The sequence below is a fragment of the Lycium barbarum genome, chromosome 9 (genome assembly GCF_019175385.1).
Source record: "Lycium barbarum isolate Lr01 chromosome 9, ASM1917538v2, whole genome shotgun sequence".
Lineage (NCBI taxonomy): Eukaryota > Viridiplantae > Streptophyta > Magnoliopsida > Solanales > Solanaceae > Lycium > Lycium barbarum.
The window spans coordinates 18,928,460-18,955,778 of record NC_083345.1 but is presented as its reverse complement, the minus strand read 5'-3'; the positions used below and the strand labels follow the sequence as shown (position 1 = coordinate 18,955,778).

General features: G+C 35.0%; 1 protein-coding gene and 1 pseudogene across 1 annotated transcript; both read left to right on the top strand.

The window, feature by feature from the left end:
- The first annotated feature begins 352 nt into the window (after window positions 1-352).
- Window positions 353-11,582, top strand: LOC132610206 ((+)-borneol dehydrogenase 1-like; annotated as a pseudogene).
- A 7,239-nt stretch (window positions 11,583-18,821) lies between these two features.
- On the top strand, window positions 18,822-23,763 carry LOC132610955 ((+)-borneol dehydrogenase 1-like). Its single transcript, XM_060325362.1, has 4 exons — window positions 18,822-19,196; window positions 19,869-19,943; window positions 22,382-22,641; window positions 23,120-23,763. Exons 1-4 carry the CDS (start codon window positions 19,177-19,179, stop codon window positions 23,659-23,661), a joined length of 897 nt encoding a protein of 298 aa, XP_060181345.1. The 5' UTR covers window positions 18,822-19,176; the 3' UTR covers window positions 23,662-23,763.
- Window positions 23,764-27,319: the final 3,556 nt, after the last annotated feature.

The window sequence follows — 27,319 nt, the reverse complement described above, 5'->3', positions numbered from 1 at the left end:
TTAGTATTATCAACACCGATGTAATAGCTATTTAGCTTATATAAATAAATTAGTACCGTAAAAGAATGTGGTGTAACGGATGGAGCAGTTTTTTTCTTATTTAAAAATTTTGAGTTTGAGCTTTGAGTATGAAAAAACTCTTGGTAGAAAGCTTTCTCCACGAATGAAGTCTTACGCGGCGCAAATTCAACTATAATTGAACTCTAATGTTTGTACCAGACATTAGGTGATTTTTTTTTATCAATAAATTAGTTTCCTTAACTCAAAAAAAGTGACGGGGCGACACATATTACAAATCAAGTTGCTTAGCTATTTTCACATGTGCTGTTTAACATGCTTAAGCCTTATCTATTTAGACTACCCCAGCCTGTGAATTCATTGAAACCAAATTGGCGAGAGAGAGTGAGTATTGAGAGGGACTCTTCTTAATTCTCATTATCACTTTCTTATAAAGCTCTCTTCTTCTTTCTTGTTCTTTTTTTTTTTTTCTTTGAAGAAGAAGAAGAAGAAGAAAGAAGCCAAACCAACATGCTGAGGATAGCTTCAAGGTTAGTCCCCTGACTCCCTTTCAATCTTTCTAGCAACTTCATGAACCACCAAAAAGAAAGAAGATTTTTCTTTCAGATATTCTTGGGTCAGATTTAATTAAAAATAATAATTCAATAGGTGAGAATAGTCCGAAACAACAAAGAAGATAACTACCCATTTGCTCAACCAACGTGGGACGCTTAAAAAGTTGTTTTTAAATGATATTCAACCGACAACTTTGCGAACATATTATTTCTCTTTTAGTGTGTTTTAAAAAGAATGAACTCTTTTTAAAGTAAAATTAATTTTATTTAGAACTTGAAATTTTATCTTTAATGAGAAGTATTTTATAGTCGCACTAATTATATAATGCATGGCATGTCACACAAATGTTGACCACAAGTTTCAAAAATCTTATAGTAATATAAACTTTAGGACATTTTTAAGACCACACACAAATGTTATGACGCCTTTGAATGTCGGACTTGTTGTCTTACTATATCTGAAATATAATCCGGAAACTAAACAACCAAAGTAAAATAGAAATGGAGAAGAAGCAGAAATATAATAACGATGAATAAATTCGGGCTCGTTGAATTCACAATGTGTCCTTAAGGAACTTAATTTCCTAAGTCTCAAGGTTACAGATTATTTCCTTTCACGATAGAACGAATTACCATCACCAGTATAACGGTACCTCAAACAATCGGTGTGCAGCAAACTCAAAGAATCGGACGAATCACACTTACTGTTTTGTGTAGACGATAATATGCAGAAAGAAGAGAGATTTTAGAAATTTAATTTTGTAAGGAAAAAAAATCTAATGAACAACCAATGTTTATACCTTGAAGGTTGAGTCCAATCCGAAGAGAAGCAGCTCTTTCAAGTGGCTTTTCGGGAAAGAGATGCAACAACCTAAAGATACTCTTAACATGGTGTGATATTATCCGCTTTCATCAAGTCTGCACATTTTTTCTCACAAAAGATCACACCTCACACACAAAAAATTGAGACCACAAGTTCCAAAAATATCTTTCTTTTTTAAGTTTTGTGTTCAATCAAATATGTTACATAGATTAAAACGAAAGGAGTATATGTTATGAAAACGTATTGGTGAAATTTAATCAAAGACAAGCCATTGATGCATACAATCCAAATTTGGAAAGAGGATGACTGGTCATTTCTTAGGTCCAAATTTGGGAAGATGATGATTATATGAATCCTGGCCCTCTGATCCCCGTGGCGTATTTACTTTTGTTTTCATTTACTCGTGCCTTTTCCTTTTATGGTCAACATTTCCTCGTCCTACCTTATCTTTAAATCTCTAGATTGTGTTATTAAACACAAGTTATTGACATGTCATAAAATACGTGATTTACACTTCTTTGACGAGCTAGCGTGAGATGACTCCAAATGATAAAGATATGACCCAATATCATGTGCCAATTGATGAGTTATGAGTTTTGATGATCGACATATGCATCAAGGACCAGGTCCTTTATCAGTTCCCCCGGGCACTGTACGAACGTGACAGCTGTAAAGCTATGGCACTGTTCCAACTTGCAGAGCCACAGCGGGACAGACGGTTCATTGCAACATCTCTATCTATATCACATGACACTCACATGCTCTTATTGGCCCCCTATATAAACAACATGTTGGCATTTGTTTGACCTAGCACAAAAAACATATTATTCTCATTATTGAAAAGAGTAGCCGCCACTGTTTTCTCAGAGCTTTCAAGATGAAGACTAAATAGCTCTAAGGACCATATCCCAATACTAAATATGTCTTAAGTCCTATGTTGTTTTAGTCTTTATCTTTTGGTCTAAATATTGTAAACCTACACTTCTTTTAAGAAGGGCTTTAGTGGGTGTTTGGTTTATTAAGCTTTTTGTGTAGACGCCTAACTATAGTTAGTTATGGTGAGTTAAAGTTCAGTTGCAGGTAGTTGAATTAGTTTAGTTCTTGGCTAGAGTTAGTTAAGTGAGTGTTTGCAATAGAGTTATTGTAAGGGAAGGGATTAGTGGGCTAATTCCTTGGTTGCAAAAGGCTTGTAATCTGAAAACCGTTGCTCAGTTAGTGAAGTTGGAAATCCTACCAGTGTAGGTCGTGGTTTTTAATTTCTTGAGCAAGGAGTTTTCCATGTAAACATCGTGTCTTGTTTACTTCTTTTTTTGCTTAAGGGAACAGATAAGGTACCTGGTCCCTTATCTGTTTTAGTGGACGCTTAGCTTCTATCAATTGGTATCAGAGCAGGTTCCTTCTAAAAAGGTAACACCTAGAAAGGATCTCTCATTATGGCTGCTCCACCAAACTTTGAGGAAAGACAGTCAACCACGAGACCTCCAAGGTTTAATGGAAAGTATTATGGATAGTGGAAAACAAGAATGCATGACTATTTGATGGCTGAAGACTCTGAGCTCTGGGACATCATTCTTGATGGTACTTTTGTCCTTACAAAGATTGATACTGAGTCTGGAAAGCTAGAGGTAAAACCAGAAAAGAATATACCGAACCTGATAGAAAAGCCATTGAAAAGGGGTTCAAGGCAAAGAAGATTTTAATGTGTGGTATTGGACCAGATGAAGACAATCATGTTTCATTTTGTGAAACTGCCAAGGAAATATGGGAAGCCCTCTTGACGGCTCATGAAGGAACCTCTCAAGTCAAGCAGTCCAAAATAGACATGCTCACCACTGAGTATGAACTATTTAGAATGAAGGATGATGATTCAATCAAGGATATGCACACTCGTTTCACCTCCATTATCAATGAGCTTCATTCTCTTGGTGAAGTCATTCCAATCAGCAAGCGAGTTCGAACAATACTTGGTATTCTGCCAGGGTCTTGGGAAAGTAAAGTTAATGCCATAACTGAAGCCAAAGATCTGGAGAAAATGACCATTGATGATTTGATTGGAAATCTCAAAACCTATAAGGTGAAGAAAAAGAAGGAGCTTGAAAGATGGGAGCTAAAGAAAGAGAAGAACCCGATCCTTAAAGCGTCTAAAAGTGAATCAAGTGGTGATGAATCTGATATGGCCTACATTACAAAAAGGTTTCGTAAGATGATTAGCAAAAATGGTGGGTTCTCCAAGATAGGAAGCTCCAGCAAGAACTTCAAACAGAATGACTTATGTCACAAATGTGGAAAGCGTGGTCACTACATTAAAGAATGCCCCCTTCACAAGCAAGATTTCTACAAGAATGCTGACAATGGAGTGAAGAGATGTGACTGATAACTTGGTAAAGCAGGCTCTAGCTGCTTGGGGAGACTCATCTAGTGAATCTGAAGATGAAGATACAGGGGACACCTTCACGATGGCGGATGAAGATGAACCTGCGAAGTATGAGTCCATCTTTGCACTCATGGCCAAATCGGAGGATGAAGATGACAATGAGAATCAAGAGGTAAATTTCTTTGATGTTTAGAAAAATCTGGAAAAAAAATATTCTCAAAAGAAATTAATATCTCTTGCAAATGTGCTGATTGATACCTATCATAGCCTTATTAATGAGAAAAATGTCTTAAACGGAGAGATTGAAGGGTAACAAGTAAGGGATGATATGGTAGTAAACATTGTTGATCTAAAGGAACAAGTTGAAGAGTTAGCTAGGGATAATGCTTTGTTAATTAGTCAGATGAACAAATGGGTGAACACTCCTTTTAAAGGAAAACAAGTGGGCAATGAGACTTATTTTGAGATTGATAGTGAACTCAAAAAGGCTAAAATAAATCTCACTGCTAGAAAGAAATAGGCAACTTTAAGAGGATCTAAGTCGTGTGAAATCTGAACTTGATAAGTCTCTTCACTGGACCTGTTCCTCTGACAAAGTTGTTGCTATGTGCAAAGGTAATGATGGTAGAGATGGCGTTGGTTATAAAAAGGGAAAGACCTCGTTCAATCCTTATAGCAAATATGTCTCTGTGACTGAAAATTGGCTTTGCACCCACTGTGGCAACACTGGTCATTACAAAAACTCCTGCAAGCAAGATTTCAGTTTATGCACAGTAACAGAGCTTATGTTGAAAACAAACCCAAGAATGCAGGAACTGTTCCCCACAAAATGAAATCTGTGCTACCTGCATGGGCGAATAGATCTCTTATTCATCCATTCTATGATTACAAGGGACCCAAGTTGGCTTGGGTTCCTCAAACTAACAAATAACTTTGTTTGCAGGTTGGAGTGAGAGGGAGCAGTAAAAAATGGTTTGTGGATAGTGGCTGCTCAAAGCACATGACTGGAAGGATGGAAAATTTTCTCTCACTTAAGGCCTTGAAAGGTGGGAGTGTGTCCTTTGGCAATGGGAAGAAATTATATATTCTTGGTATTGGTAAAATTGGCAAGGCACTTTCCCATGCTATTGAAAATATTTACTACGTGAAAGGTTTGAGTTACAGTCTGCTGAGTGTGCCCCAAATATGCGACAAAGGAAACAAAGTGGAGTTCTTGTCTCATGTGTGCACTATCACTAATCTCAAAACTGGAGAAGTAGTACTAACTGCAAAAAGATACAAGAACATCTATGCAACATATTTTGGCTCATCTATTGATGGTGACTTGACTTGCCTCAGTGTTGTGTATGATAATACTGAGTTGTGGCACAGTAGACTGGGACATGCAAGCTTCACTCTGCTAAACAAACTGGTGGCAAAGGACCTGGCCGTGGGCTACCAAATGTCAAGTTCAAAGATCACAAGGTGTGTGATACATGCATAAAAGGGAAGCAAGTCAGGACCTCCTTTAAACCAAAGAAGGAAGTGAGCACCTCTAGGCCACTTGAGCTTCTTCATATGGATCTTTGTGGGCCTATGAGGATTCAAAGCAGAGGTAGAAAGAAGTACATCTTTGTGATTGTTGATGACTTTTAAAGATTCACTTGGACTCTGTTTCTAAGAACCAAAGATGAAACATTCCTTGTGTTTGTAGCCTTTGTGAAACAGATTCAAGTAAAGTTGTAAGTATAAGATCTGATCATGGCACTGAATTTGACAATGCAAACTTTAATGAATTCTGTGCTGAAAATGGAATTAGTCACAATTCCTCTGCTCCTAGAACACCTCAGCAGAATGGTGTTGTGGAAAGGAAAAACAGGACACTTGAAGACATGGCAAGAACAATGCTGATTGCAAGTGATGTGGCCAAAAGTTTCTGGGCAGAGGCTGTTAACACTGCTTGTCATTTTATCAATAGGTGTATGATCAGATCCTTGCTTGAAAAGACACTCTATTAACTACTAAATGGAAAAAAACTCAAGCTAACTTACCTTAAGGCTTTTGGATGCAAATGTTTTATTCTTAACAATGGTAAGGAGGCCTTAGGAAAGTTTTGATACTAAAAGTGATGAAGGAATCTTTATTGGGTACTCTTCTCATAGCAAGGCATATAAAGTTTTCAACAAGAGAAATCAAATTGTGGAAGAAAGTGTGCATGTGATCTTTGATGAGACAGATGAGTTGAGAAGCAAAGGGATACAAAGGGATGAAGCAGATGATGGAGACCTCTCAATTCCTAATGAGGTCTTGGGAATCACAAATGGAAAAGATGAAATGATGAATCAAGTTGAAGCAAGTAATGAAGAAGATGCAACAGAATATCCAGATGATGCCAAGGTACCTGGTCCTTCCATCACTCCACTTGAGGCTGAAGATAGAGTAGTTGATGTTGTGTCAAGCACTCCTGGTGCTGATCAGAGAAGTGGAGATCATGTATCTCTAGATATAAATGATGGTTCCAATGCGGAGGCACCTGGTCCCTCAGGCAGTGAAATTCAAGTATCCAACTGGAAACACAAAAAATCTTACCCTCTTGAAAATGTAATCACTCCCTTAAACTCTGACATCCAAATCAGTTCTAAGGCAAGAAAAATGTTTTCCTACTCTGCGTTCATTTCCCAAATTGAGCCCAAGAATATCAAGGAGGCATTGAAAGATGCTGACTAGATTAGTGCTATGCAAGAAGAGCTTCATCAATTTGAAAGGAACAAGGCGTCACACCTGTCCCTAGACCAGCAGACAGAATAGTGATTGGGACTAGGTGGGTGTTTCGCAACAAGCTTGATGAGTCTGGAAACACTACCAGAAACAAGGCAAGACTGGTGGTTCAAGGGTATAATCAATAAGAGGGTATTGACTATGATGAGACTTTTGCATCAGTGGCAAGGATGGAGGCAATTAAGATTCTAATTGCTTTTGCATCCCATATGGAGTTTAAATTGTTCCAAATGGATGTCAAAAGTGCATTTCACAATGGATACTTGAAAGAAGAGGTCTTTTTTAAGCAACCTCCTGGCTTTGAAAGTCATGATCATCCTGAGCATATTTTCAAGCTTGACAAAGCTCTTTATGGCTTAAAGTAGGCTCCTCAAGCATGGTATGAAAGATTGTCAAAGTTTCTTCTGGAAAATTGTTCCAAATGGATGTCAAAAGTGCATTTCTCAATGGATACTTGAAAGAAAAGGTCTTTGTTAAGCAACCTCCTGGCTTTGAAAGTCATGATCATCCTGAGCATATTTTCAAGCTTGACAAAGCTCTTTATGGCTTAAAGTAGGCTCCTCGAGCATGGTATGAAAGATTGTCAAAGTTTCTTCTGAAAAATGGGTTTATAAGAGGTAGAATTGACAACACTCCGTTTCTAAAAAAAAAGAGGGAAGAATTTGCTGATTGTGCAAGTATATGTTTATGACATCATCTTTGGTGCTACTCTTGATTCCCTATGTGAAGAATTTGCTGAGCTCATGAGAAGTGAATTTGAAATGAGCATGATGGGTGAGCTAAATTTCTTCTTGGGACTACAAGTCAAGCAATCTCAAAAGGGCACCATGATTAGTCAACAAGAGTACATTTGGCAAATTTGAGTAAGTTAAGGGATGAAGAGAAAGAAGTGATTGATGTGTCTGATGGAAAAGAGGAGGAGGAAGCCCATTTGGTCAGGAAAAACTCCAAAAGTAAAAGCACGTCAGTGGCTGTTGAGAAGAAAATAGTGGCTGAAGGAGGTGAGGAAAGTGAAAAGGAAGAAGTCGTGGCAGAGGAGAAGTTGGTGTCAAAATCCCCTAAGAAAAGAAAAAGCGGTTTTAGTGAAGAGGGAGGTTCTTCCAAAAGAGGGATCTTCTTGTCAGTGTCGAAGGGCCTGGTTCCTCAATGAAAAGCAAGCAAGCATTGGAGAAGGAAAGACAATATAATCTGCAAGGGTAGAAGGTTTTACTGGGAAGAGTCATTGATCAAGAGATTGTAGGACACCAAGCGTTAGAGGATTTAATGGAAGTGCTCAAATCTCAACAATGGGAGCACCTAATGGAAGGTCCTGCAGTGGCTTATGAGAAAAAAATAGTCGATTTCTTTGTAAATCTTCAATACACTGATGACTACTCATTGGTTTTCCAAGTTGATGCAGTGGAGTTCAACCTCAATGAAGAGCAGCTGGGGGCAATCCTTGGTGTTCCAATTGATGGAGTAAGTAAACTGGAAGAAGGAGACAAGGCTACTGCAGACTTCAAGCTTCACATAGTTAAAAGGGGCGAGCATGTGACCACTGAGACCATATGTAAGAAACAAATGAAGTCTCAGTATCAGTTGCTATTTGAGTTCGTGAGCAAGGTCATGCTTTCTCGGACTGAGAAAAGGTGTATTATTTCCAAGACGGATCTGGTCCTTATGGAAATTCTAGATGGTGGCCACTCGATCAGTTTGCCTGGAATAATGGTGTAGCACATAATAAAGCTGGTTGATGTCAAGGATGGTAAGCATGGTCTGCCTTATGGCTTTCTCCTTACTAAAGTGTTTGAGCATTTCAAAGTACCTCTTGGTAAAGCCTCCAAAGGGACCAAGAAGCAAATGTTCTTTATGTCCACCCTGGAGAAGTGTGAATGTGTCTCAAAGAAAGGAGGAGCAGGGACCACATCCACTATATTGAGTCTGATTCAAGCAAATGAGAAAATCTTGGCTGATGTTGAGAGGTTGCAGGTTGAGAACACCCTGCTAAAGGCTGAAATCACCAGAATGAAGGTGGAGGGACCTGGTCACAGTGGTGATACAGCGACGGAAATTGCAGAGTTGCGAGAGGTTAATTCTAGTATCACGAAGAAAGTTGCCGAGCTCCAGGAGAAAATCTTGGCTAATCACCAAGCTGCAGATTCTAGGCTTAACATGATGTTCAAAGCTTTCAACCATGTCAACCCATCAAAGCCTGCCAAACCCTGATCCTCTTTTTCGCCCAACTTCCTAAACTTATTTATTTGATATTGGTGCTTTGATAATTAATTTAGTATGTATGTGTTGAATTGATTACTGTGTTTTGCCCTCAAATTTCGTTTGATTGGCAATTCTCTGATTTCTGCACATATTTTCCTTCATGTTGCTTTGCCGTTTCTATTAGTACTCATACTGAGTTGCCCAAGTGGCCTGAATTAATGTCTCTGAACCTCTTAATGCTTATGATTGTCTCTTTTCAATGATGCCAAAAGGGAGAAAATGTGTGATGTGATGTGTTGGCATACGCAAAAGGAATGAGAATATTTTATGCTACATGTTGATGGGGTCAAATTTGCAGGGGGAACCTGATTCTTTGAGGAAACATCTTTTACGAGTTTGTCATCATCAAAAAGGGGGAAATTGATGAATTATGAGTTTTGATGATCGACATATGCATCAGGGACTGGGTCCTTTATCAGTTCCCCTGGGCATTGTACGAACGTGACAGCTGTAAAGCCGTGGCACTATTCCGACTTGCAAAATCACAACGGGACAGATGGTTCATTACAACGTCTCTATCTATATCACATGTCACTCATATGCTCTCAATGGCCCCTTATATAACAACATGTTGGCATTTGTTTGACCTAGCACAAAAAACATATTATTCTCATTGTTGAAAAAAGTAGTCGCCACTGTTTTCTCAGAGCTTTCAAGATCAAGACTAAATAATTCTAAGGACCAGATCCCAATATTGAAGATATCTTAAGTCCTAGGTTGTTTTAGTCTTTATCTTTTGGTCTAAATATTGTAAACATACACCTCTTTTAAGAAGGGCTTTTGTAGGTGTTTGGTTTATTAAGCTTTTTGTGTAGACGCCTAACTATAGTTCGTTATGATGAGTTGAAGTTCAGCTAGAGGTAGTTGAATTAGTTTGGTTCTTGGCTAGAGTTAGTCAAGTGAATGTTTGCAATAGAGTTATTGTAAGGGAAGGGATTAGTGGGCTAATTTCTTAGTTGCAAAAGGCTTGTAATATGAACAACTTTGCTCAGTTAGTAAAGTTGGAAATCCTACCAGTGTAGGTCATGGTTTTTAATTCCTTGAGCAAGGAGTTTTCCATGTAAACATCGTGTCTTGTTTACTTCTGTTTTTTTGCTTAAGGAAACAGATAAGGTACCTGGTCCTTTATCTGTTTTCGTGGAGGCTTAGTTTCTATCACCGATACAAGAAAAATATATAACAAATTTAATTTGAGTGTCTAAATGAAAATTCCTAACGAATTCAGATAGCCACCTATTTGTTCGGTCCTTTCTTTCTAATTTTATTCGAGGGGACGACCTCTACCGGATCCTTGTTGCTTAAAATCTTGAATAAGGATCGGAGTTGTCTACTCGCACAGAAAGGTCTCATTACCATAAAGTATAAAGTCCTCAAAGCTAGCTGTTTTTAAAAAATATGGCCAAAACATTTTTCAACGTTACCTTGTTTTCGTTCTAAAGGGGCACCTCTGTTATCCAAATTATAAGCTGAAAGTAAATTTTGTGAATATAAGGAAACTCGAAGGCAAGGTGGCGCTGATAACAGGGGCAGCAAGTGGCATAGGAAAAGAAACTGCCGCAAAATTCATAAACAACGGTGCCAAAGTTGTAATAGCAGATGTACAAAAGCAGCTCGGCCAAGAAACTGCCTCCCAGCTCTGACCAAATGCCTCATTTGTGGTATGCGATGTTACGAAAGAATCTAATGTTTCCAGCGATGTGGATTTCGCTGTCTCCAACCACGGACAGCTCGATATAATGTACAACAATGCAGGTATATATTATTCTCTCCAATCCACATAACAATTGATGTTTGGTAAAAGTCTAAGTCAAAATCAGTCAAAAGTTATAGGATGGTCCCCCCAACTGAACTTATAATTAACATATATACTATTTCTTAAAATACTCTTCCCAATAGAATTTCTAACTCGCTATCTATTCCTTTTATTCTTTTGTGCAAATGCTTTTTTACTAGATACTTTTATCAGTTTTAGAATTTTTATCCAAGTTACGAAATAGTAAACTGCTTATTTATAAAATCAGTAACAACACAAAGTGATTTTCAACTTAATGCTTACTACGAGTAGTTGCTTTCAATAAGTTAATTTAGATGAACTCTATATTACATTTCGTCGCATAGAACTTAAACTCTTTTTTAAAATTCTGAATAACCCCCTCTCTCTATATATAGGTATCGCATGCAGTACTTCACCGAGCATCGTTGACCTTGACATCGGTGCATTCAACCGCGTCATGACTCTCAACGTCGGAGGCGTGGTGGCTGGAATCAAGCACGCTGCCAGGGTGATGATTCCCCGACAAAAGGGTTCCATTTTGTGCACAGCTAGCGTCACTGGTGTGATGGGAGGTCTAGCCGCGGTCACATATTCAACATCCAAATCCAGCATTATCGGAATGATGAGATCTGTAACGCCTGATTTAAGCAAGAATGGTATCAGAATCAATTGCATATCACCCTTTGCCATTTCAACCCCGTTATCAGTTGACGAAATGAAATTTATGTATCCGGGAATGGAGGATCAGCATTTTGCTAAGATTATACACAGTGCAAGTGAATTGAAAGGAGCCTACTGTGAGCCTATTGATGTGGCTAATGCTGCTCTTTTTTTGGCTAGTGATGATGCCAAATATGTTAGCGGCCAAAACTTGGTGGTAGATGGTGGATTCACCTCCTATAAAAGCTTCAACTTTTCCATGCCTAATCAAGTAGAGTAATGCTACATATACTACAAGAAGTGTGATTTTTTATTATTTTCATTTGACAATTTTCAAATATCAATGCAACTCTGTTTCACCAAAAATGCTTTAATTGGCAGCTAAAAGTTCAAATTTGATCTAATTAATGGTCTGTAACAAACAGCAATGATAACCAAACTCCTAATTTGTATTGATAGAACTGACTCAATTGCAATAGCTAGTAATGAAACTGATACTTGAATGACAAAATCACAATTGAAGTACTGAAAACAAGATAGTAAGGGATCCTAGACAAGAAGGTAACTGGAAGGAGATGAGATACTGGAACAAAGAATGGAGATGAGGGGATACCAGACTGAGCCAGAGCTGCAACATAGTAATACACATAAGCTTATTTTGTTGTCAGAAGTCGTTATTTACCAACCTGGATCTTAGACATAGCCACTTAATTCGGTATTGGGTTGCTTTGTCAATACTGCTCAGACCCATTCATAACAGGGTCAATCAAGAAAGTGGTTTTTTTTTTAAAAAAAAATCATCTTAGGTATAATACATAAAGATCTTCCAAAAATTATCATGATTTTTCCAACTTATAAGGGGTGTTAACAGAATAAGGGGTGTGTTTGGTGGCGTGCATGATAAATATTATTCAGTTTTTTCATGTTTGATTGATCAAAATTAAAAAAAAAAAAAAAAAAAAAAAAAAACTTTATGAATAAAAAGAAATGACACTTTTAGTGAAAATAGGGAAGACAAGTTTCATAATTAGTAGCGTGTCACTTATTGTCTCCTTCATACACAGTGGCGAAGCTAGCATAAGATTTGCGGGTTCGGCGGAACTAATAACTTTGGTTCAAATTCTGTATTTATCTTGAAAAATTCACTGAATATGTATATATTGTTACTTTAGAACCCAGTAATTTAAGCGAATTAGAATCCCGAACCCACAAGTTTCAAATCCTGGTTCCGCCTCTGACTCCACATGTTCCAATTAAGAATATTTGAATGCAGTGATAATAGTGGAAAAAAGTTCACTATTGATTATTTAGTATAACACACATTTTAATTTCTTGTCTACGTGGCTATCTGAACAAGAAATTTCTGTGTGATCGTACGGGATTCCGAGTATAGATTTTTTTTTTTTTTTTTTTTTTTGTGAGAATGATGGAGGCCTTTGGTTAGTGAACAGTTTTGCTTTCTCCATTCTAATTATCTTCAAGATGCTTCAAGCAAGTTGACAATATGATATGGCGAGAACTATTTGATCAAATAGTTTTCTGTGTCTCACAGGACCACATGACCCTTGCTTAGCTCTTTGAAAATTTAGCCATTAAAAGAGAAAAATTATGGCATGTTCTTTTATATAAGGTAACTATGTACATTCTTTAGACGTGAATGGGTTGCTCCCACAATGGGTTACATAATTGACCCTAGTAAAATTTAATTTGAAAACTCGGAAAAATAGAGCAATGGAGTGGAGTAGTCACGTCTCTATCGCAAGACAACGTGCATAAAATAGAAGAAGAGCATATACATAGTCTATACGTCAAATTTCTTACGTATAAAAATAAAGAACTTTTACTAGATTTAACATAAAATTAAAATGAATTGCAATGGGCCACCCACAAACCAATTGATCCAATTTTCACTGTTCAATGCTCCAGCATATAAATTACCGATAGTTTTTGAGAATTCCAGTATAAACATAACTATCGTATGCTCTGTTGTCTTAATTTTGATTCCTCGTTACTATGCCTGTTAACCGGGCCGATTAAAACTGGTAACCGGAACTGGCCCCGGTATACCAGTTTAGCGGTTGCGAAAATCGTAGTATACCGGGCCGGTTACGGTTTATTTTTCTTGAACCATTAATCAGAACTGGCCGATTGGCCGACCGGTTAACCGGTAAGTTTTTAATTTTTTTTTAATTGCTGGCAAATATAGACGTTATTGAGCCGTTGCCCAACAGTCCAAATTGATAAAATGGTCGTTGGCAACAGCCAAAATTGTGATTTTTGGCCCCCCTCCATCCCCCAACCCGGCCCCCAAACTTTTATTTTTAATACTTTAATCCCTTTCCCACTCCTATATAGATCTCTCTCCATTTTATTTTCATCCACACCAATTTTTTCTTCTCAAATTCTCTCAATTATTAGCTACTTTAAAATTACAAGTTCTCTCAAATTCTCAATTATTAGCTATTTTATATTTTGAAATTATACAAAAACAAAGTGTTGGTGGAGTTGGTGGATTTGCAAGTCTAGCTGCCTTCAATTCAATATTTGTCTTGGCGGAATTTATTTCGGCAATTTGGTACCTTCGTTCCAACTCTAATTTTAATTTTCGCAATTTATTTTCTTGCGATTTATTTGCTTGCGATTGAATTATGTCTAAGAGAGTTAGGAGTGGCGGTAGTAGTGGGGGGAGGAGAAATATGGAGGAAACATTTGTGTCGGAAACGGAAACGTATATGATAGGTCAAGTTGACATTACTCAAAATAATCCAATTTTACATCATGTAGCATTAGAATACCGATTTGGCCCAACCTATAATGAAGTTGTTGATGATGATGACATTGATGACGAAACGCAATCACTGAAAAATCCGATAGGAGATACATAACATGCACAACAATCACAAACACAACAAAAACCGACAAAAATTCATACGCCAACCTCTAAAGTTTGGAATTTTATGACTAGAGATAGGGAGAAAGAAATAGTCACATGTAATTTATGTATAAAAATGTTTCAATTCAAGTGTAGGAACAATAAGGATGGGGGAATGGGTTCACTAAGGACTCATTTTATTGACTATACATAAGGACGTTTGGGTAGAGGGAACGGGTTCCGTAGGGGGTACTCAACGAACAACAGACCCACATACCGGAAAATTTTTTAGTTACAACAAAAAGAAAGACCGTGTAGAAATAGTTAAAATGGTAGCTTGTGATTGTTTACCATTTTCCTTTCCTTCGGGGCCGGGTTTTGTTACTTATATTCAATGTGGTTATAATCCGATGTTTGAGGGTATTCCTAGAAGTATTTGTAGAGTGAATATTATTGATTTATATAAAAAAACAAATATAGATTTTATTTGCGCCATGCACTTAATTCTTAAAATTGTAATGTTTTCCTTACCGCCGATATTGGTCTTAGTCTTAGTAAGTTAGAATTTTTTGCTATTACATGTCGTTGGATAGATGATAATTGGGTCATGCAAAAAAGAATTATAGCTTATTTATATGATGAAGGGAAGGGTCGTCATGACGGTAAATTTTTAGTGAACGGAATAACAACTATTATGAAATTTTTTCAAATTTACAAAAAAACATTTTGTATTGCTTTAGATAATGCTACTAACAACACAAGCGCGGTTGGCCTTATAAAAAGGGAATTAAAACCTCCACTAGCGGATATTTTTCATGTAAGATGTAGTTGTCACATTTTAAACTTGATTGTTAAAGATGGTCTTTCCTTATTTGATGATCCTATTCAAAAGATTGGAGATGCGATTGCTTTTCTTTTTTGTAATTCAAGTAAGGCTAAAATGAGAGATTTTAAAAATCAATGTGAGAGTCTTGGTCTTAGACCTAGGAAAATTCAAGTTGAAGTTGATACTAGGTGGAACTACACTTACATTATGTTGCAACAAGTATATGAATATAGGATTGCCAAACAAAATAGTCACAACAATCACAATAAAGAGGTTACGGAGTGGCTGTTTGATAGCGATTGGGAAGATGTTTTGGAATGTAAAGAACTTTTAAAATATTTTTATAATGCTACTCTTGCTTTTTCTAGACAATTTTATTCCGCGGTTACCGGAATTTTAGCATACTTGGCCGAAATAGCTAGAGTTTTATTTGAGTATAAGGCAAAATCGGGTTGTCAAGCGGCTATTCATTCTATGAGGGAAAAATTTAAGAAGTATTATTTTCCCATGCCAACTTTATTCATATTGGGTTCTATTTTAAATCCTTGTCTTAAAACTTCTTATACCATTCAATTGGTTAGACAAATTTATGAATATTTAGAAATTACCACCGAGGAACCATCACAATTTGAGGCCGAGAGAGCCATAGAAATTGAGCTTACAAAAGTTTTTGAATATTATTCTAAGTTGGAATAAAGTGTTACTCTCGTTGCTCCACCACCTAGTACTTCTACTTCTCGAAATAAAGGAAAAGGCATAACGAGTTTAGGTGTTTTTTGGAGAATGTCTTCTTCTACTACTCAAACTAGTGCAAACTTTGATGAACTTCACTTTTATTTGTCGCAATTGGTGGAAATGACCGTGGCCGAAGTGTACGTCTTAGGATTGTGGAAGAAATTCAAGGTGAATTATCTCGTACTTGCCAGAATGGCTCGAGATATACTTAATGTTCAAATATCAACCGTGGCCTCGGAAAGTGCATTTAGCCAAGGAAGACAACAAATTGGAGACCATAGATATTCGTTATCCGGATTTAGCTTGCAAGTATTAGTTTGCATTTGCGATTGGATTCGATCGGAGCGGCGCAACCAAAGGCTAGAGGCGGGGCAAGGCGAAGAGGAAGAGATTGAATTTTTAATAGCAAGTGAAGCGGACCAATTTGAAGACATGGAAGATATCCCAATGGATGAATATAATATAGATGAAATTAGCGAAATGGTGCTTACAGTGTAATTTTATTCTTGTACTACTTAGTTGTAACTCATGCATTATTTGCAAGTTAAAAAAAAATAAAACTTGCAAATAAATGTTATCCATTAATGTATTAAAAATTATGACTTATTGAGCTTTCTTCTATTTACTTGTATTTATATTCTTACTTATATTAATTTAAGAAAATACCTACAATGTACATCTACTTAAATTAAAAAATAGAAAGTTATAACTATATATATTTATAAATATACACTTGAATTTTATAATACTCATGAGTTATTAGTAAATATAAAATTTAAGTAATACATATAACTTAAACATATATACCTACAATATAATTAGAACATACTTATAATATACATATACTTAAGTTATAAAATAGAAAGTTATATACTTGGAAAAAAACAATCTTGAATTTTATAATACTCATAAGTTGTTACTTGTTAGTAAATATAATAAATATATAAACTTAAGTAATACATATAACTTAAACATATATATATATACACACACACACACAAACTAATAAACTTTAGTGTTAATTTATGTGTGAAATACGTAATTAAGCAAAAAAAAAAAAACATTTTCGGGCTAGCCGATTTGGTAGAAGGGTACCGGTTCCGAGCCGGTTAGAGCAAAACCGACCAGCTAACCGGTAACCGTCAACTTTACCAGTTCAAAAATCGGTAACCGGTCGGTTTGCTAACTGAAACCGGTTCCGGGTCAACCGGTTGACAGACTTACTCGTTACCAATGAGGTACCTTAATTACAATTTGACCTTTGCCGGTCCAAGAAGAAAGCATTACATGGGAGGAAGACGATTAGGATTGAAACTTTGACTAATTAAGTATTGAGATATATACTATTAACCATGTGTTTGGATATAACATTTATTATAGAATAATTATTTATTCAATTTTAATAAAGAATTAAATATATCATGTACTAGTATGTGTGTCATTTACTTATATAGTAGATGATTTAGTGTATAGAGTTTAGCTTATACACGGAAAATTAAATCATCGGTTCTTATAAGTACAAAGTATATGTTCACAATCTAAGATGGAAATTGGACAAAGTCATCGGAATGATTGTAGTACGAGATTAAAATATAACCTATCTTGATTATGGGAATGAGCTTATTCTAACTTCTTGTGCCAGTACATTTTATGTGTATTGAACGGACTAAGTAGAGGCAAGTGTTTTTTAACTGAATATATAAAACAACCTCTCTAGTTCATTAAAAGTACTTATACTCTTAATCTTGATAGGATTATTATGATCAATGTGATTTGTTTATTATTTTGATTTATTAAAAGGTACGACTCAATTGCGGGTATGTATTCCTAGTAAATTGAAAAATGGCAACCTATATTTGTGAAATAATTATTAGTTGATAGTATTCATGTCTCGACTTTGAGATTGATGATACCCCTTTATGGATGCTTATAAGTTTTCATGTGAAAACCCTGCAGGTGAATTTTGTATCTGTCACATGAAATAAGTTAAGCGAAAGTATAAAGGATTTAATTAGTCAATGAATTAAATTGTTGGTAATTTAATTTAATTGATTGGTATTTTTAATCTTCACATTGGGAGTTAAATAAGATTTAATGAAAGATTTCGAAATTAAACTGAGGAGTGCAATTACAGTTTTTTAGTGGAATAATCTGTAATTTATTGTGGTAGGACTAATTCATTCATATTTCGAATTAATGCCGCAATTGGAAGCCTCGTTATTTATTCTGTGGTATCTGCTATGCCTAATTAATTAATGGACTTGGAAAATAAGTTTCTAGGAGGAAAAGTAGTCTACACGTTTTGGACTAGCGTTGACACCCTAAAACGTGATTATAAATAGAATACTTTTCATTCATAAGAAAAGAAAAACACTTTCCTGAGCTGTAATGTTTGCCCACACAAGCACTGTCCAAAGGCTAATTACGTTACACAGCAGAAGACTGCAGACCGTAGAATTGAAAGAAGATCACGTGGATGCTTGAGGGTTCAATTTGCGATCGCGGTCACGTTTCAAGAGATAAGTATTGATTTTGCATTTGACTAAAATCTCGATTATATGTTATCTATATTACATGCAAGTTAGATCCTGAATATTTATTTTCGCTACGTATGCATGTATTCCATCATTAAGAAATAAGGATCAATTGAGACTTCGAGAAAACAAAAATCGGGAATGAAAAAAAAAAATGAATAGAGTTACACATTTTATTTTAATATTGCAACTTGTAAAGAAGCGACAGAATTTTTTATCGAAATCTCGTTTTCTACTTTTTCCCATTTGCTGGCGGAAACGCACCCCTTCTTATCTCTGCAAAAAGATAAAATAAAAATGAAAAAGAGAAGAAAAGAAAAAGAAAAAAAAGGTGATTTTTACCCTTGTTTTGACGTTTACTGGTTACTTTATGATCCTGCTTTTAAGAAATACTCCGTCTGTTTCAATTTATGTGAACCTATTTTCTTTTTAGTTCGTGTTAAAATGAATGATATTTTTCCTAATTTGGAAACAAATTCACTTTATGAAATGATTTAAAGTCACATAAATATTCAAGACTTATTTTGAACCACAAATTTCAAAAGTCTTCACTCTTTCTTAAATGTCGTACCCAGTCAAATGAATTCACATAAATTGAACGGAGGGAGTAATTATTATCCTGAGTTTTAAATTTCACAAGTAAAAATTCAGACATTTATCTTTAAATTTCAGAATATGATTAATTTACAAAAATGACTATTTGTAGATTTACCTAATTTTGGACTTATGATAAGGCTTAAAGAGAGAGAGAATATGCAGTGATGAACCGACAGATCATATTAAAAGGGCATGGATTCAATATAATCATATTAATTCCTAGCGCTTATAGCTACTCTCTCACATGTGCTGTTGATATTCATATGCTCATGCCTTATATAAAGTCCAGCCAGCTAAAACCCAATTTGCTAGCAGTGTGAGTACTAAGAGTGACTCTTCTTATCAGTTTTTTTTGAAAGCTCCATCTTACTGAAAGAAGAAGAAGAAGAAGCCAACATGCTGAGAATAGCTTCAAGGTTAGTCTTTCTCACTCTCATCAATTCCTCTAACACTTCGTAGAGCCAAATCCGGAACATTACCTTTGTCCTGATTTACGTGAAGGTGTTTGATTGAGCACAAAATCTAAGAATGAAAGGAAGACTTTTGAGACTTATTCTCTAAAATTAGTCATAAATATTTAGGTGGCTATAAAGTGTCTCATCAATATATCAATTCATTTTGGGACTAACTAAACAGGACAAGTACGGTGTATGTATTAACTTTAGGATAAGTATAATCTTATTATTATAGGTATACTTTTTAAACAGTTGAAACTGATGAAAGAATGATTCAGTTGAATTTATAGGACTAGTTCAAAATCCGCTTCTTTCAAAAGAGAAGACACTCTCAAAAAATTGAGAGAGGTCTTGTATACCTGAAATGTTAATACAGCTAGATGAAAATTGAAATCTATTAATGTTATTGTTTCGATATATATCAGATGTTATTTCTCTCTTCTCTGTTCTTGTAATTGGAAATGGTCAAATATTAATCAAAGACTTGGGCCCTTTAATTCGTACTGTCCAATAATTTAGGATTACATGAAACCCTGCCCATGCCAATGACGTATTACCGTTTCATTTTATCTCGTACTGCGTGCCTTATCTTTACATCTCATTTTTTTTTTCTTGTTTTTAACTTAACTCCAGGTTCAGGGGCATCACTTCTAGATCCTCGCAGCTGCTTCAACCCTTCAATAAGGAGTTCTCTACTCACATTGAGAGGTGTGTGTACTCTCACTCGCAATTTTCAGTATTAATTAGTTTATTCGTCTTTAAGAGCATGACACGCGAGGTTTTAAAAGCTGAAAAATGAAGTTTTAATGGGTGAAAGGTAAATATAGTTAGTTTTAAAAGGTGAGGGATAATATAACTCTAAAGTATGACATTAAGGGATCGTTTGGTAAATAGTTGAAATTATTCCGGGATTATAATTTCGGGATTAATTTATCTCAATTATTGGGATTATTTTATACCATCTTTTAGATGGTATAAAATAATCTCAGTATAAGTGGGATAAGAAGGTATAAGTTGGGATATCCCAGCACTAATTTTTGTATCATATTTGGTACAAAGTATAAATTTATCCCGGGACTAATTTATACTTTCTACCAAACATGGCATAAAAATTAGTGTTGGATATCCCAGCTTATACTTTCTACCAAACGACCCCTAAGAGTATATTTGTTGAAAAACAATATAACAGAGGACAAATATAAATTATTTCCAATAGTAAAAAGACAAATATGACCCTTTTCTGTTTAAAAAACAATAATCAATCTCCTTTCTTTGAATCTCAAAATAACAACCGTACGTAACACATAAAATGGGAGTGAGGGAATATAATTAATGTCACATGCCTGTTGATCTTCTTGGACCGACAAAAATTGACAAGATTTTGTGTTTCTTGAGCACATGCAATGACGACTTATATATAGGTATAAAAAGAAATAAAGAAGAATTTTATTTAACTAGCATGGACGACATTGCATGTTAGTCGGATTGAGCTAGTCTCCATTTCCTTTCTCTTTATTTCCCCCAAGTTTTATCTTAGATTAGAGACACATGACATGAATTAAAATTAATGGCTAAGATTTAATTGACTAAAACAAAGTCCTAACCATGATTTATATAATTAATAATTTATTCATAAATATACTAGAATATTTTCTCTCTCTTACTATTTTAATATTCTATTTTTTTTAATTATGACAACTCTTTAATGGAGATATTTTTCAGAATATAGACAACTCTTTCAGAAATATACCATTACCGATTGAATAATGGGGTCTACATTATGTGAATTAGTAAGCATCATAATTGGAAAAAAAATTTAGAAAATATCACCAATTGAATAATGGGGTTTATTTCTGCGTAGGAAAAGTGGCAAAAAATAATCGGGTAAATCAAAAAATATATTTTACTGGGTAGGAAAAGTAAAATAGGAAGAGAGAGAAAATATTCTAATATATTTATGGATAAATTATTAATTATGTAAATCATGGTTAGGGTCTTGTTTTAGTCAATTAAATCTTAGTCATTAATTTTAATTCATGTCATGTGTCTCTAATTCAAGGTAGAACTTGGGGAAAATGGAGAGGAGCCCAATCCCATGTTAGCCTGTTAGGTATGTCAATTTGTGTAGTAAAAGACAAGGAGCGCGACATTTTTTTATCATACATATGGAATATAAAATTTAAGATTCATTAAGATGCGCGTAAATTTGGCATGACTCTCTGATCTCCGACATCTTTAAAAGTTTTATAAAATGTTAGAGATGCGATGCGATATCGCCATTTACTAAATTAAGGTCTAAAATAATATAGTATACCATGTCACTTCAATGTGATCCTCAATCTAGTAAGTATAAAGATATATATGTATTAAGAAAAGGAAGGCAGATGAAATCTGAGCAAAAACGTATGAAATAGCAGAATTTACTGACTTAAAACCTCTTCTCAAACAAATTTGTTACATTTTGCCAAAAAGATTTCTATGAATTTATTCCTTCGTTTATTTAAAAATTTTCAACTACAAAACTTGTATCTGTATCTAATTAAAATTCATACTCATATGAATTTGATTCACACTCCGACTTCGAGAGTGTATTTAACAGATTAATTTTCTCATGTTTGATTGGTAAAAGTTTTTGGAGAAAAATTAAATAAGGAAACTACTTATTTTTCAGGAATTTTTTTTCTAGGAATACGTTTTCCATCCTACCAAACACACCCTCTAATGGGTAATAGTTACCCTCCTAAAGGAGGATAAAATAGAGTCCTTTTTTTAAAGAACACAACAAATAAATGATCCTAGTGTATATGATCGAATCAAAGTGATCTATACTGTGCATATCCTTTAAATGATGAGTTGGGACAAAAGCGTTCAATTATTTAACTTAGCCTTTGAAATAGTTGGTTGAGGTCCAAATAATTTGATTACACTTCTTCTATCCCATTTGAGTTCATAACATATATATATATATATATATATATATATATATATATATATATATATATATATAGATCAATGTGCGTTAAGACTATCGGAGCACGGTGATTTTGGAAATTCGGTAGTGTTTCTTCTTAGTATACAAAATTCTTTATTTATGTTAAAAAGAGTTGTGTATCAAATGTTGAAATTAAGCAATTTTGTAAATCCAGTAAACTAGAAGGCAAGGTAGCGCTGATAACAGGGGCAGCAAGTGGAATTGGAAAAGAAACTGCCGCAAAATTCATAAACAACGGTGCCAGGGTCATAATAGCAGATGTACAGAAGCAGCTCGGCCAAGAAACCGCCTCTGAGCTCGGACCAAATGCCTCCTTTGTGGTCTGCGATGTCACAAAAGAATCCGACGTCTCCAATGCAGTGGATTTCACCGTCTCCAGCCACGGACAGCTAGATATAATGTACAACAATGCAGGTATAACTCAGAGGAGAATTCAGAATATAAACTATGCTCATAACATGTGCTAGCATGTTAATTAGTATAAGTACTACTACTATTTTCAACAACTTATGTATCCAAAATGCTTACCATACAGACTAATAACGTGTTTGGTCAAACTTCCTAAATCTACTTATCTTGAAAAGTGGTTTTTGTCAAAATATTTTTGGAGAGTAATGGATTGTGTTTGACTAATCAATTTAAAAAACACCTTATAGAGCAATAATTTATGCTTGGCCAGTTCCAAAAGTGCTTTCGGAAAAAAATTATTTTTTTTAGCTTCTGAAAAACAGCTTCTGCTACTAATTAAAAAGACTTATTTTTTCCCTAAAAACTTGGACAAACACCTCATGACTCATAACTACCTTATAAGTGATCATTTGGTTGTGAATAGGCTTTTTTAAATGTCTGTGCATAAAAATTAAACAAATTCTGGATCCCTCTCTGCATGTAGGTATTGCATGTCGTACTCCACGGAACATAGCTGACCTTGACCTTGATGCATTCGATCGGGTCTTGGCTATCAACGTCCGAGGGATGGTGGCAGGAATTAAGCACGCTGCTCGGGTGATGATCCCGCGGAAGACAGGTTCCATTTTGTGCACCGCTAGTGTAACTGGCGTGATGGGAGGGCTAGCGCAGCCCACATATTCTACAACCAAATCCTGCGTGATCGGAATGATGAGATCCGTAACAGCAGAACTGTGCCAAAACGGAATCAGAATCAATTGCATATCGCCCTTTGCAATTGCAACCCCGTTTTATATCGATGAGATGAAAGCGTACTACCCGGGAGTGGATCATGAAGGTCTTGTTAAAATGTTATATCGCGCAAGTGAGTTGAAAGGAGCCTACTGTGAGCCCATTGATGTGGCCAATGCTGCACTGTTTTTGGCTAGTGATGATGCCAAATATGTTAGTGGCCAGAACTTGGTCATAGACGGAGGTTTCACCTCTTATAAAAGTTTAAACTTTCCCATGTCTGATCAAGAATAGTAACACTCTACATAGGTGTTACTAGAAGTCAGGGACTATTGATTATTTTGAAATGGCCAATGCAACTTATTCATCATCAATAATGTTTCACTTGGCAGCTGATTGACCCAGTTTTTCTAATGGGAATTCAGGAAATTGGCATTTTATTTGCAAATTCAGATGCGCGTTACGATGAGTTTAATAAATGCTTTCTTTTCTCTATAATTCATTATTTAATAGAGTTGTGCTACTAAACCAAAGATAATTGTCACAAAAACTGTTGCAAGTTGACAAAAAAAACCTGGACCAACTCCTGGTATGCAGAAATTTGCCATTACAACAGCAGATAGTGAAGTGGGAAAATACTTATTTACATCTGGTTTATACCAAATCAAATTATTTAACCATCAACTTCGCAGATTAAAGTGAAAATATCACTTAATTATGGTTAAGAGGTAAAAGCTTATCTGCAAGACAGATGTTGTGCATTAATTTGTTTGGTGCAAATACTGTGTTCGAGTAAGTTTTTTCCAGAGTAAAGTGGCCATCAGTTTTTGACATGCTGCTAAGACCAGTAGCAAAAAGATTACATAGGTGCATATATTCCAGGCCCAATACACAAAGTTAAGGGCAAAATATGCCATCACGCATTATGCAACAACAGGTATGCTAGTTTATCAAGCATGGAGGTACAAGCTAAGCTCTGTTTCACAGAAGATTTTCTTGAAATGCATAAACTTTCATGAAGTTTACCAATATTGACTACTAGTTAAATAATTTGAAAACTTAAAACGGAAAAGAGCCAATAATGCCCTTGAATTAACAAAAGTGCCATCCCTTTGGTCATTTGTCCAAAAAATGCCTGTGGACAATTAGAAATAGGACAAAAGTGCCCTCACCGTTAGCAATCTGACCCAATTATCTAGATCTGATGAGTACCTCCTATCTTTCACCAACTATTTCGGATTGGGCTGCTTTCCATTTTTCTTCTCTCCTTTTTCCCCAAGTTTTATCTTGGATTAGAGACACATGGCATGAATTAGAATTAATGGCTAAGATTTAATTGACTAAAATAAGAAATTGACTAAAATAAGGCCCTAACCATGATTACATAATTAATAACTTATTCATAAATATATTAGAATATTTTTCTCTCTCTTCCTATTTATTTTTCCTACCCAGTAAAATATCTTTTTTGATTTATCCGATTATTTTTTGCCACTTAATTTTTTTTCCCTAATAGACCCATTATTCAATGGGTGATATTTTCCATTTTTTCAATTATGATGCTTACTAATTCACATAATATAGACCCCATTATTCAATTGGTAATTTTATATTTCTGAAAGAGTTATCTATATTCTGAAAAATATCACCATTAAAGAGTTGTCATGATTGGAAAAAAAGATCGAATATTAAAATAGGAAGAGAGAGAAAATATTTTAATATATTTATGGATAAGTTATTAATTATATAAACTATGGTTAGAGCCTTGTTTTAGTCAATTAACTCTTAGTCATTAATTCTAACCCATGCCATGTGTCTCTAATCTAAGGTAGAACTTGCGAAAAATGGAGAGAAGGGAAATGGAGAGGAGCCCAATCCAACTATTTCATGAGCACCTATTATCTTCTATCAGTATAGATATCGAATAACTTTGTCCTCCAAAAACTAGATAGATATATGGAAGAAAATTACCTTGTGTTTTTATCTATTGAGATTTGAATATAGTTTTCTTATAAATCTTTACCCCACTTTATTAGGAGTAACAATCACATGTATGGCAAACCTTCTATAGAGAAAGCTCGTGAACAAAAAAGGTACATCCTTCCAATGAAGTAGAAAACATAATTTATAGAAGAAATAAGTGGGCTAGCCAACTCTAAGCAAAAAAACATAAGTTTTAAACGGGGAAACATCATACCTGGAGGTCCGTTTGGCATATTTTTGTAACGACTAAGGTACTTTTGTCCTATTTTTAAAAGTTCAGGAGAATTTTGGATCAAAAATCAAATGGAGGGCATTTGGGGCCTATTTTCGAAAATTCAAGGGTATCTTTAACCTTTTATCCTAAATAATACGTTGTTTGGATGGTCATTACCCATGGTTCATAATGTACAGTATCATATTGTATTGTATTAATGAATATAATGTTTGGATAGACTGTATCGTTTGTTGTGATTTAATAACATTTTTATTGTTTGGTTTGACAGTATGGTACCGTCTAATAACATATAAGCTTACTAAAATATCCTAACCTTAATAACAAACTAGTTTATATATATATATATATATATAAAATTAAAAATATATATAACTAGGGAAAGAATAAAATGGAAACTTTACAAAATAAAGTAGGTGGTGGGTGGTGATTGGTGGATTTGGGTGTGATGGAGAGGGTGGTGGGAGTGGTTGGGTTTGAGGTTGACGGTGGTGGGTATAATTAGAAAATGAAAGTCGTAATCACGCAAAACCTATCAAATTCGTAGTTATAAAAACTGGGCTTTTTCATGATGATATAACCACGGAATTACAACACTACACAACATAATTTTAAGAACACTGAAAATAAACTTTCATAGAAAACAATATAATAATAATGTGGAGATTGTAACCCTCACTAACAAGGTGAAAGTTATCTTACGGTAAAAGCGATTTACCAAACTACACTATGGTAAAAGTTGGCTACAGGGCGCAATTTCAAAATCGGAAAAGGGTCAAAATTTTCCCTGAACTATCGAAAATGGGCCAATTTTACCCTCCGTTTGTAAATGGGGTCAAATATACCTCTGCCGTTAATAAATGGAACCATATATACCCTTAAAAGTTAACAGACCTCTGTGTCATTATTTATTTTAAACATATTTATTTGGTGACATGGACTGCCACGTTGGAATAAACCGAGTCCGGAACCAAAATAACCTCGAAAAAGTGTTTTAGAACCAAACTACCCCAACAAAAAAAAAGTTACAAAACTGTCTTTAGCGCAGTAATTTACTGCGCTAAAGGGTTCCTTGTTTTTTTTTTTTTTGCCCTTTTGGTTAACTCCTCTTTCATTATACTTTTTAACGTACTTTGACCATAGATTAATCATGCTTCGGGACCCCGAAACTTCAATATTTTATATAGAACCCTACTTATTTTGTGCGATTAATAAGGTAGGCTCAATACATTAAGGATAAGAAAATCTTCGGATTGCCGTTTTAATGGTTGAAAAGTGCTCGAACGCTATTTTTGTTTGAAGGCTTGGTGTCATTAGCTTTAAGTTCTTTACGAATACTTAAACTTATTCATTAATAATAAACCAAAAGTAGTAAAAATACAATCATCAAAAAAAAAAAAAACTTAAAATACATTCATCAATTCATGCCCTTGAGTTGATGAAAAACTAAACATACTAATATTCTTCAAAATAACAACATCATCATAAATTAAACTTAAAACAAAAATCACAACATTCTTAATCATCATCAGAATAGAAATCTTCAATATCGTCCTCTGAAAAATATTGGCGGTTTCTTAAGACACATCTTTTTTCAGTAGACGTTAGTTCTCTACCGGTTGATGATGTTTGTTCTTCAGCCAACTTTAGCATGTAAAATCTACATCGTCTTGCCATCATTCTGTTATTTTCTTTTCTAATCCTTTGCACGGCAAGCTCGCAAGTTTCTGGACCTAC

Excerpts from the sequence above, each read along its gene's own strand:
- LOC132610955 (XM_060325362.1), top strand. The coding sequence starts at position 19,177 with ATGCTGAGAATAGCTTCAAG. Across the intron at positions 19,197-19,868 it reads ATGCTGAGAATAGCTTCAAG|GTTCAGGGGCATCACTTCTA; the intron begins GTTAGTCTTTCT and ends ACTTAACTCCAG. Across the intron at positions 22,642-23,119 it reads TATAATGTACAACAATGCAG|GTATTGCATGTCGTACTCCA; the intron begins GTATAACTCAGA and ends CTCTGCATGTAG.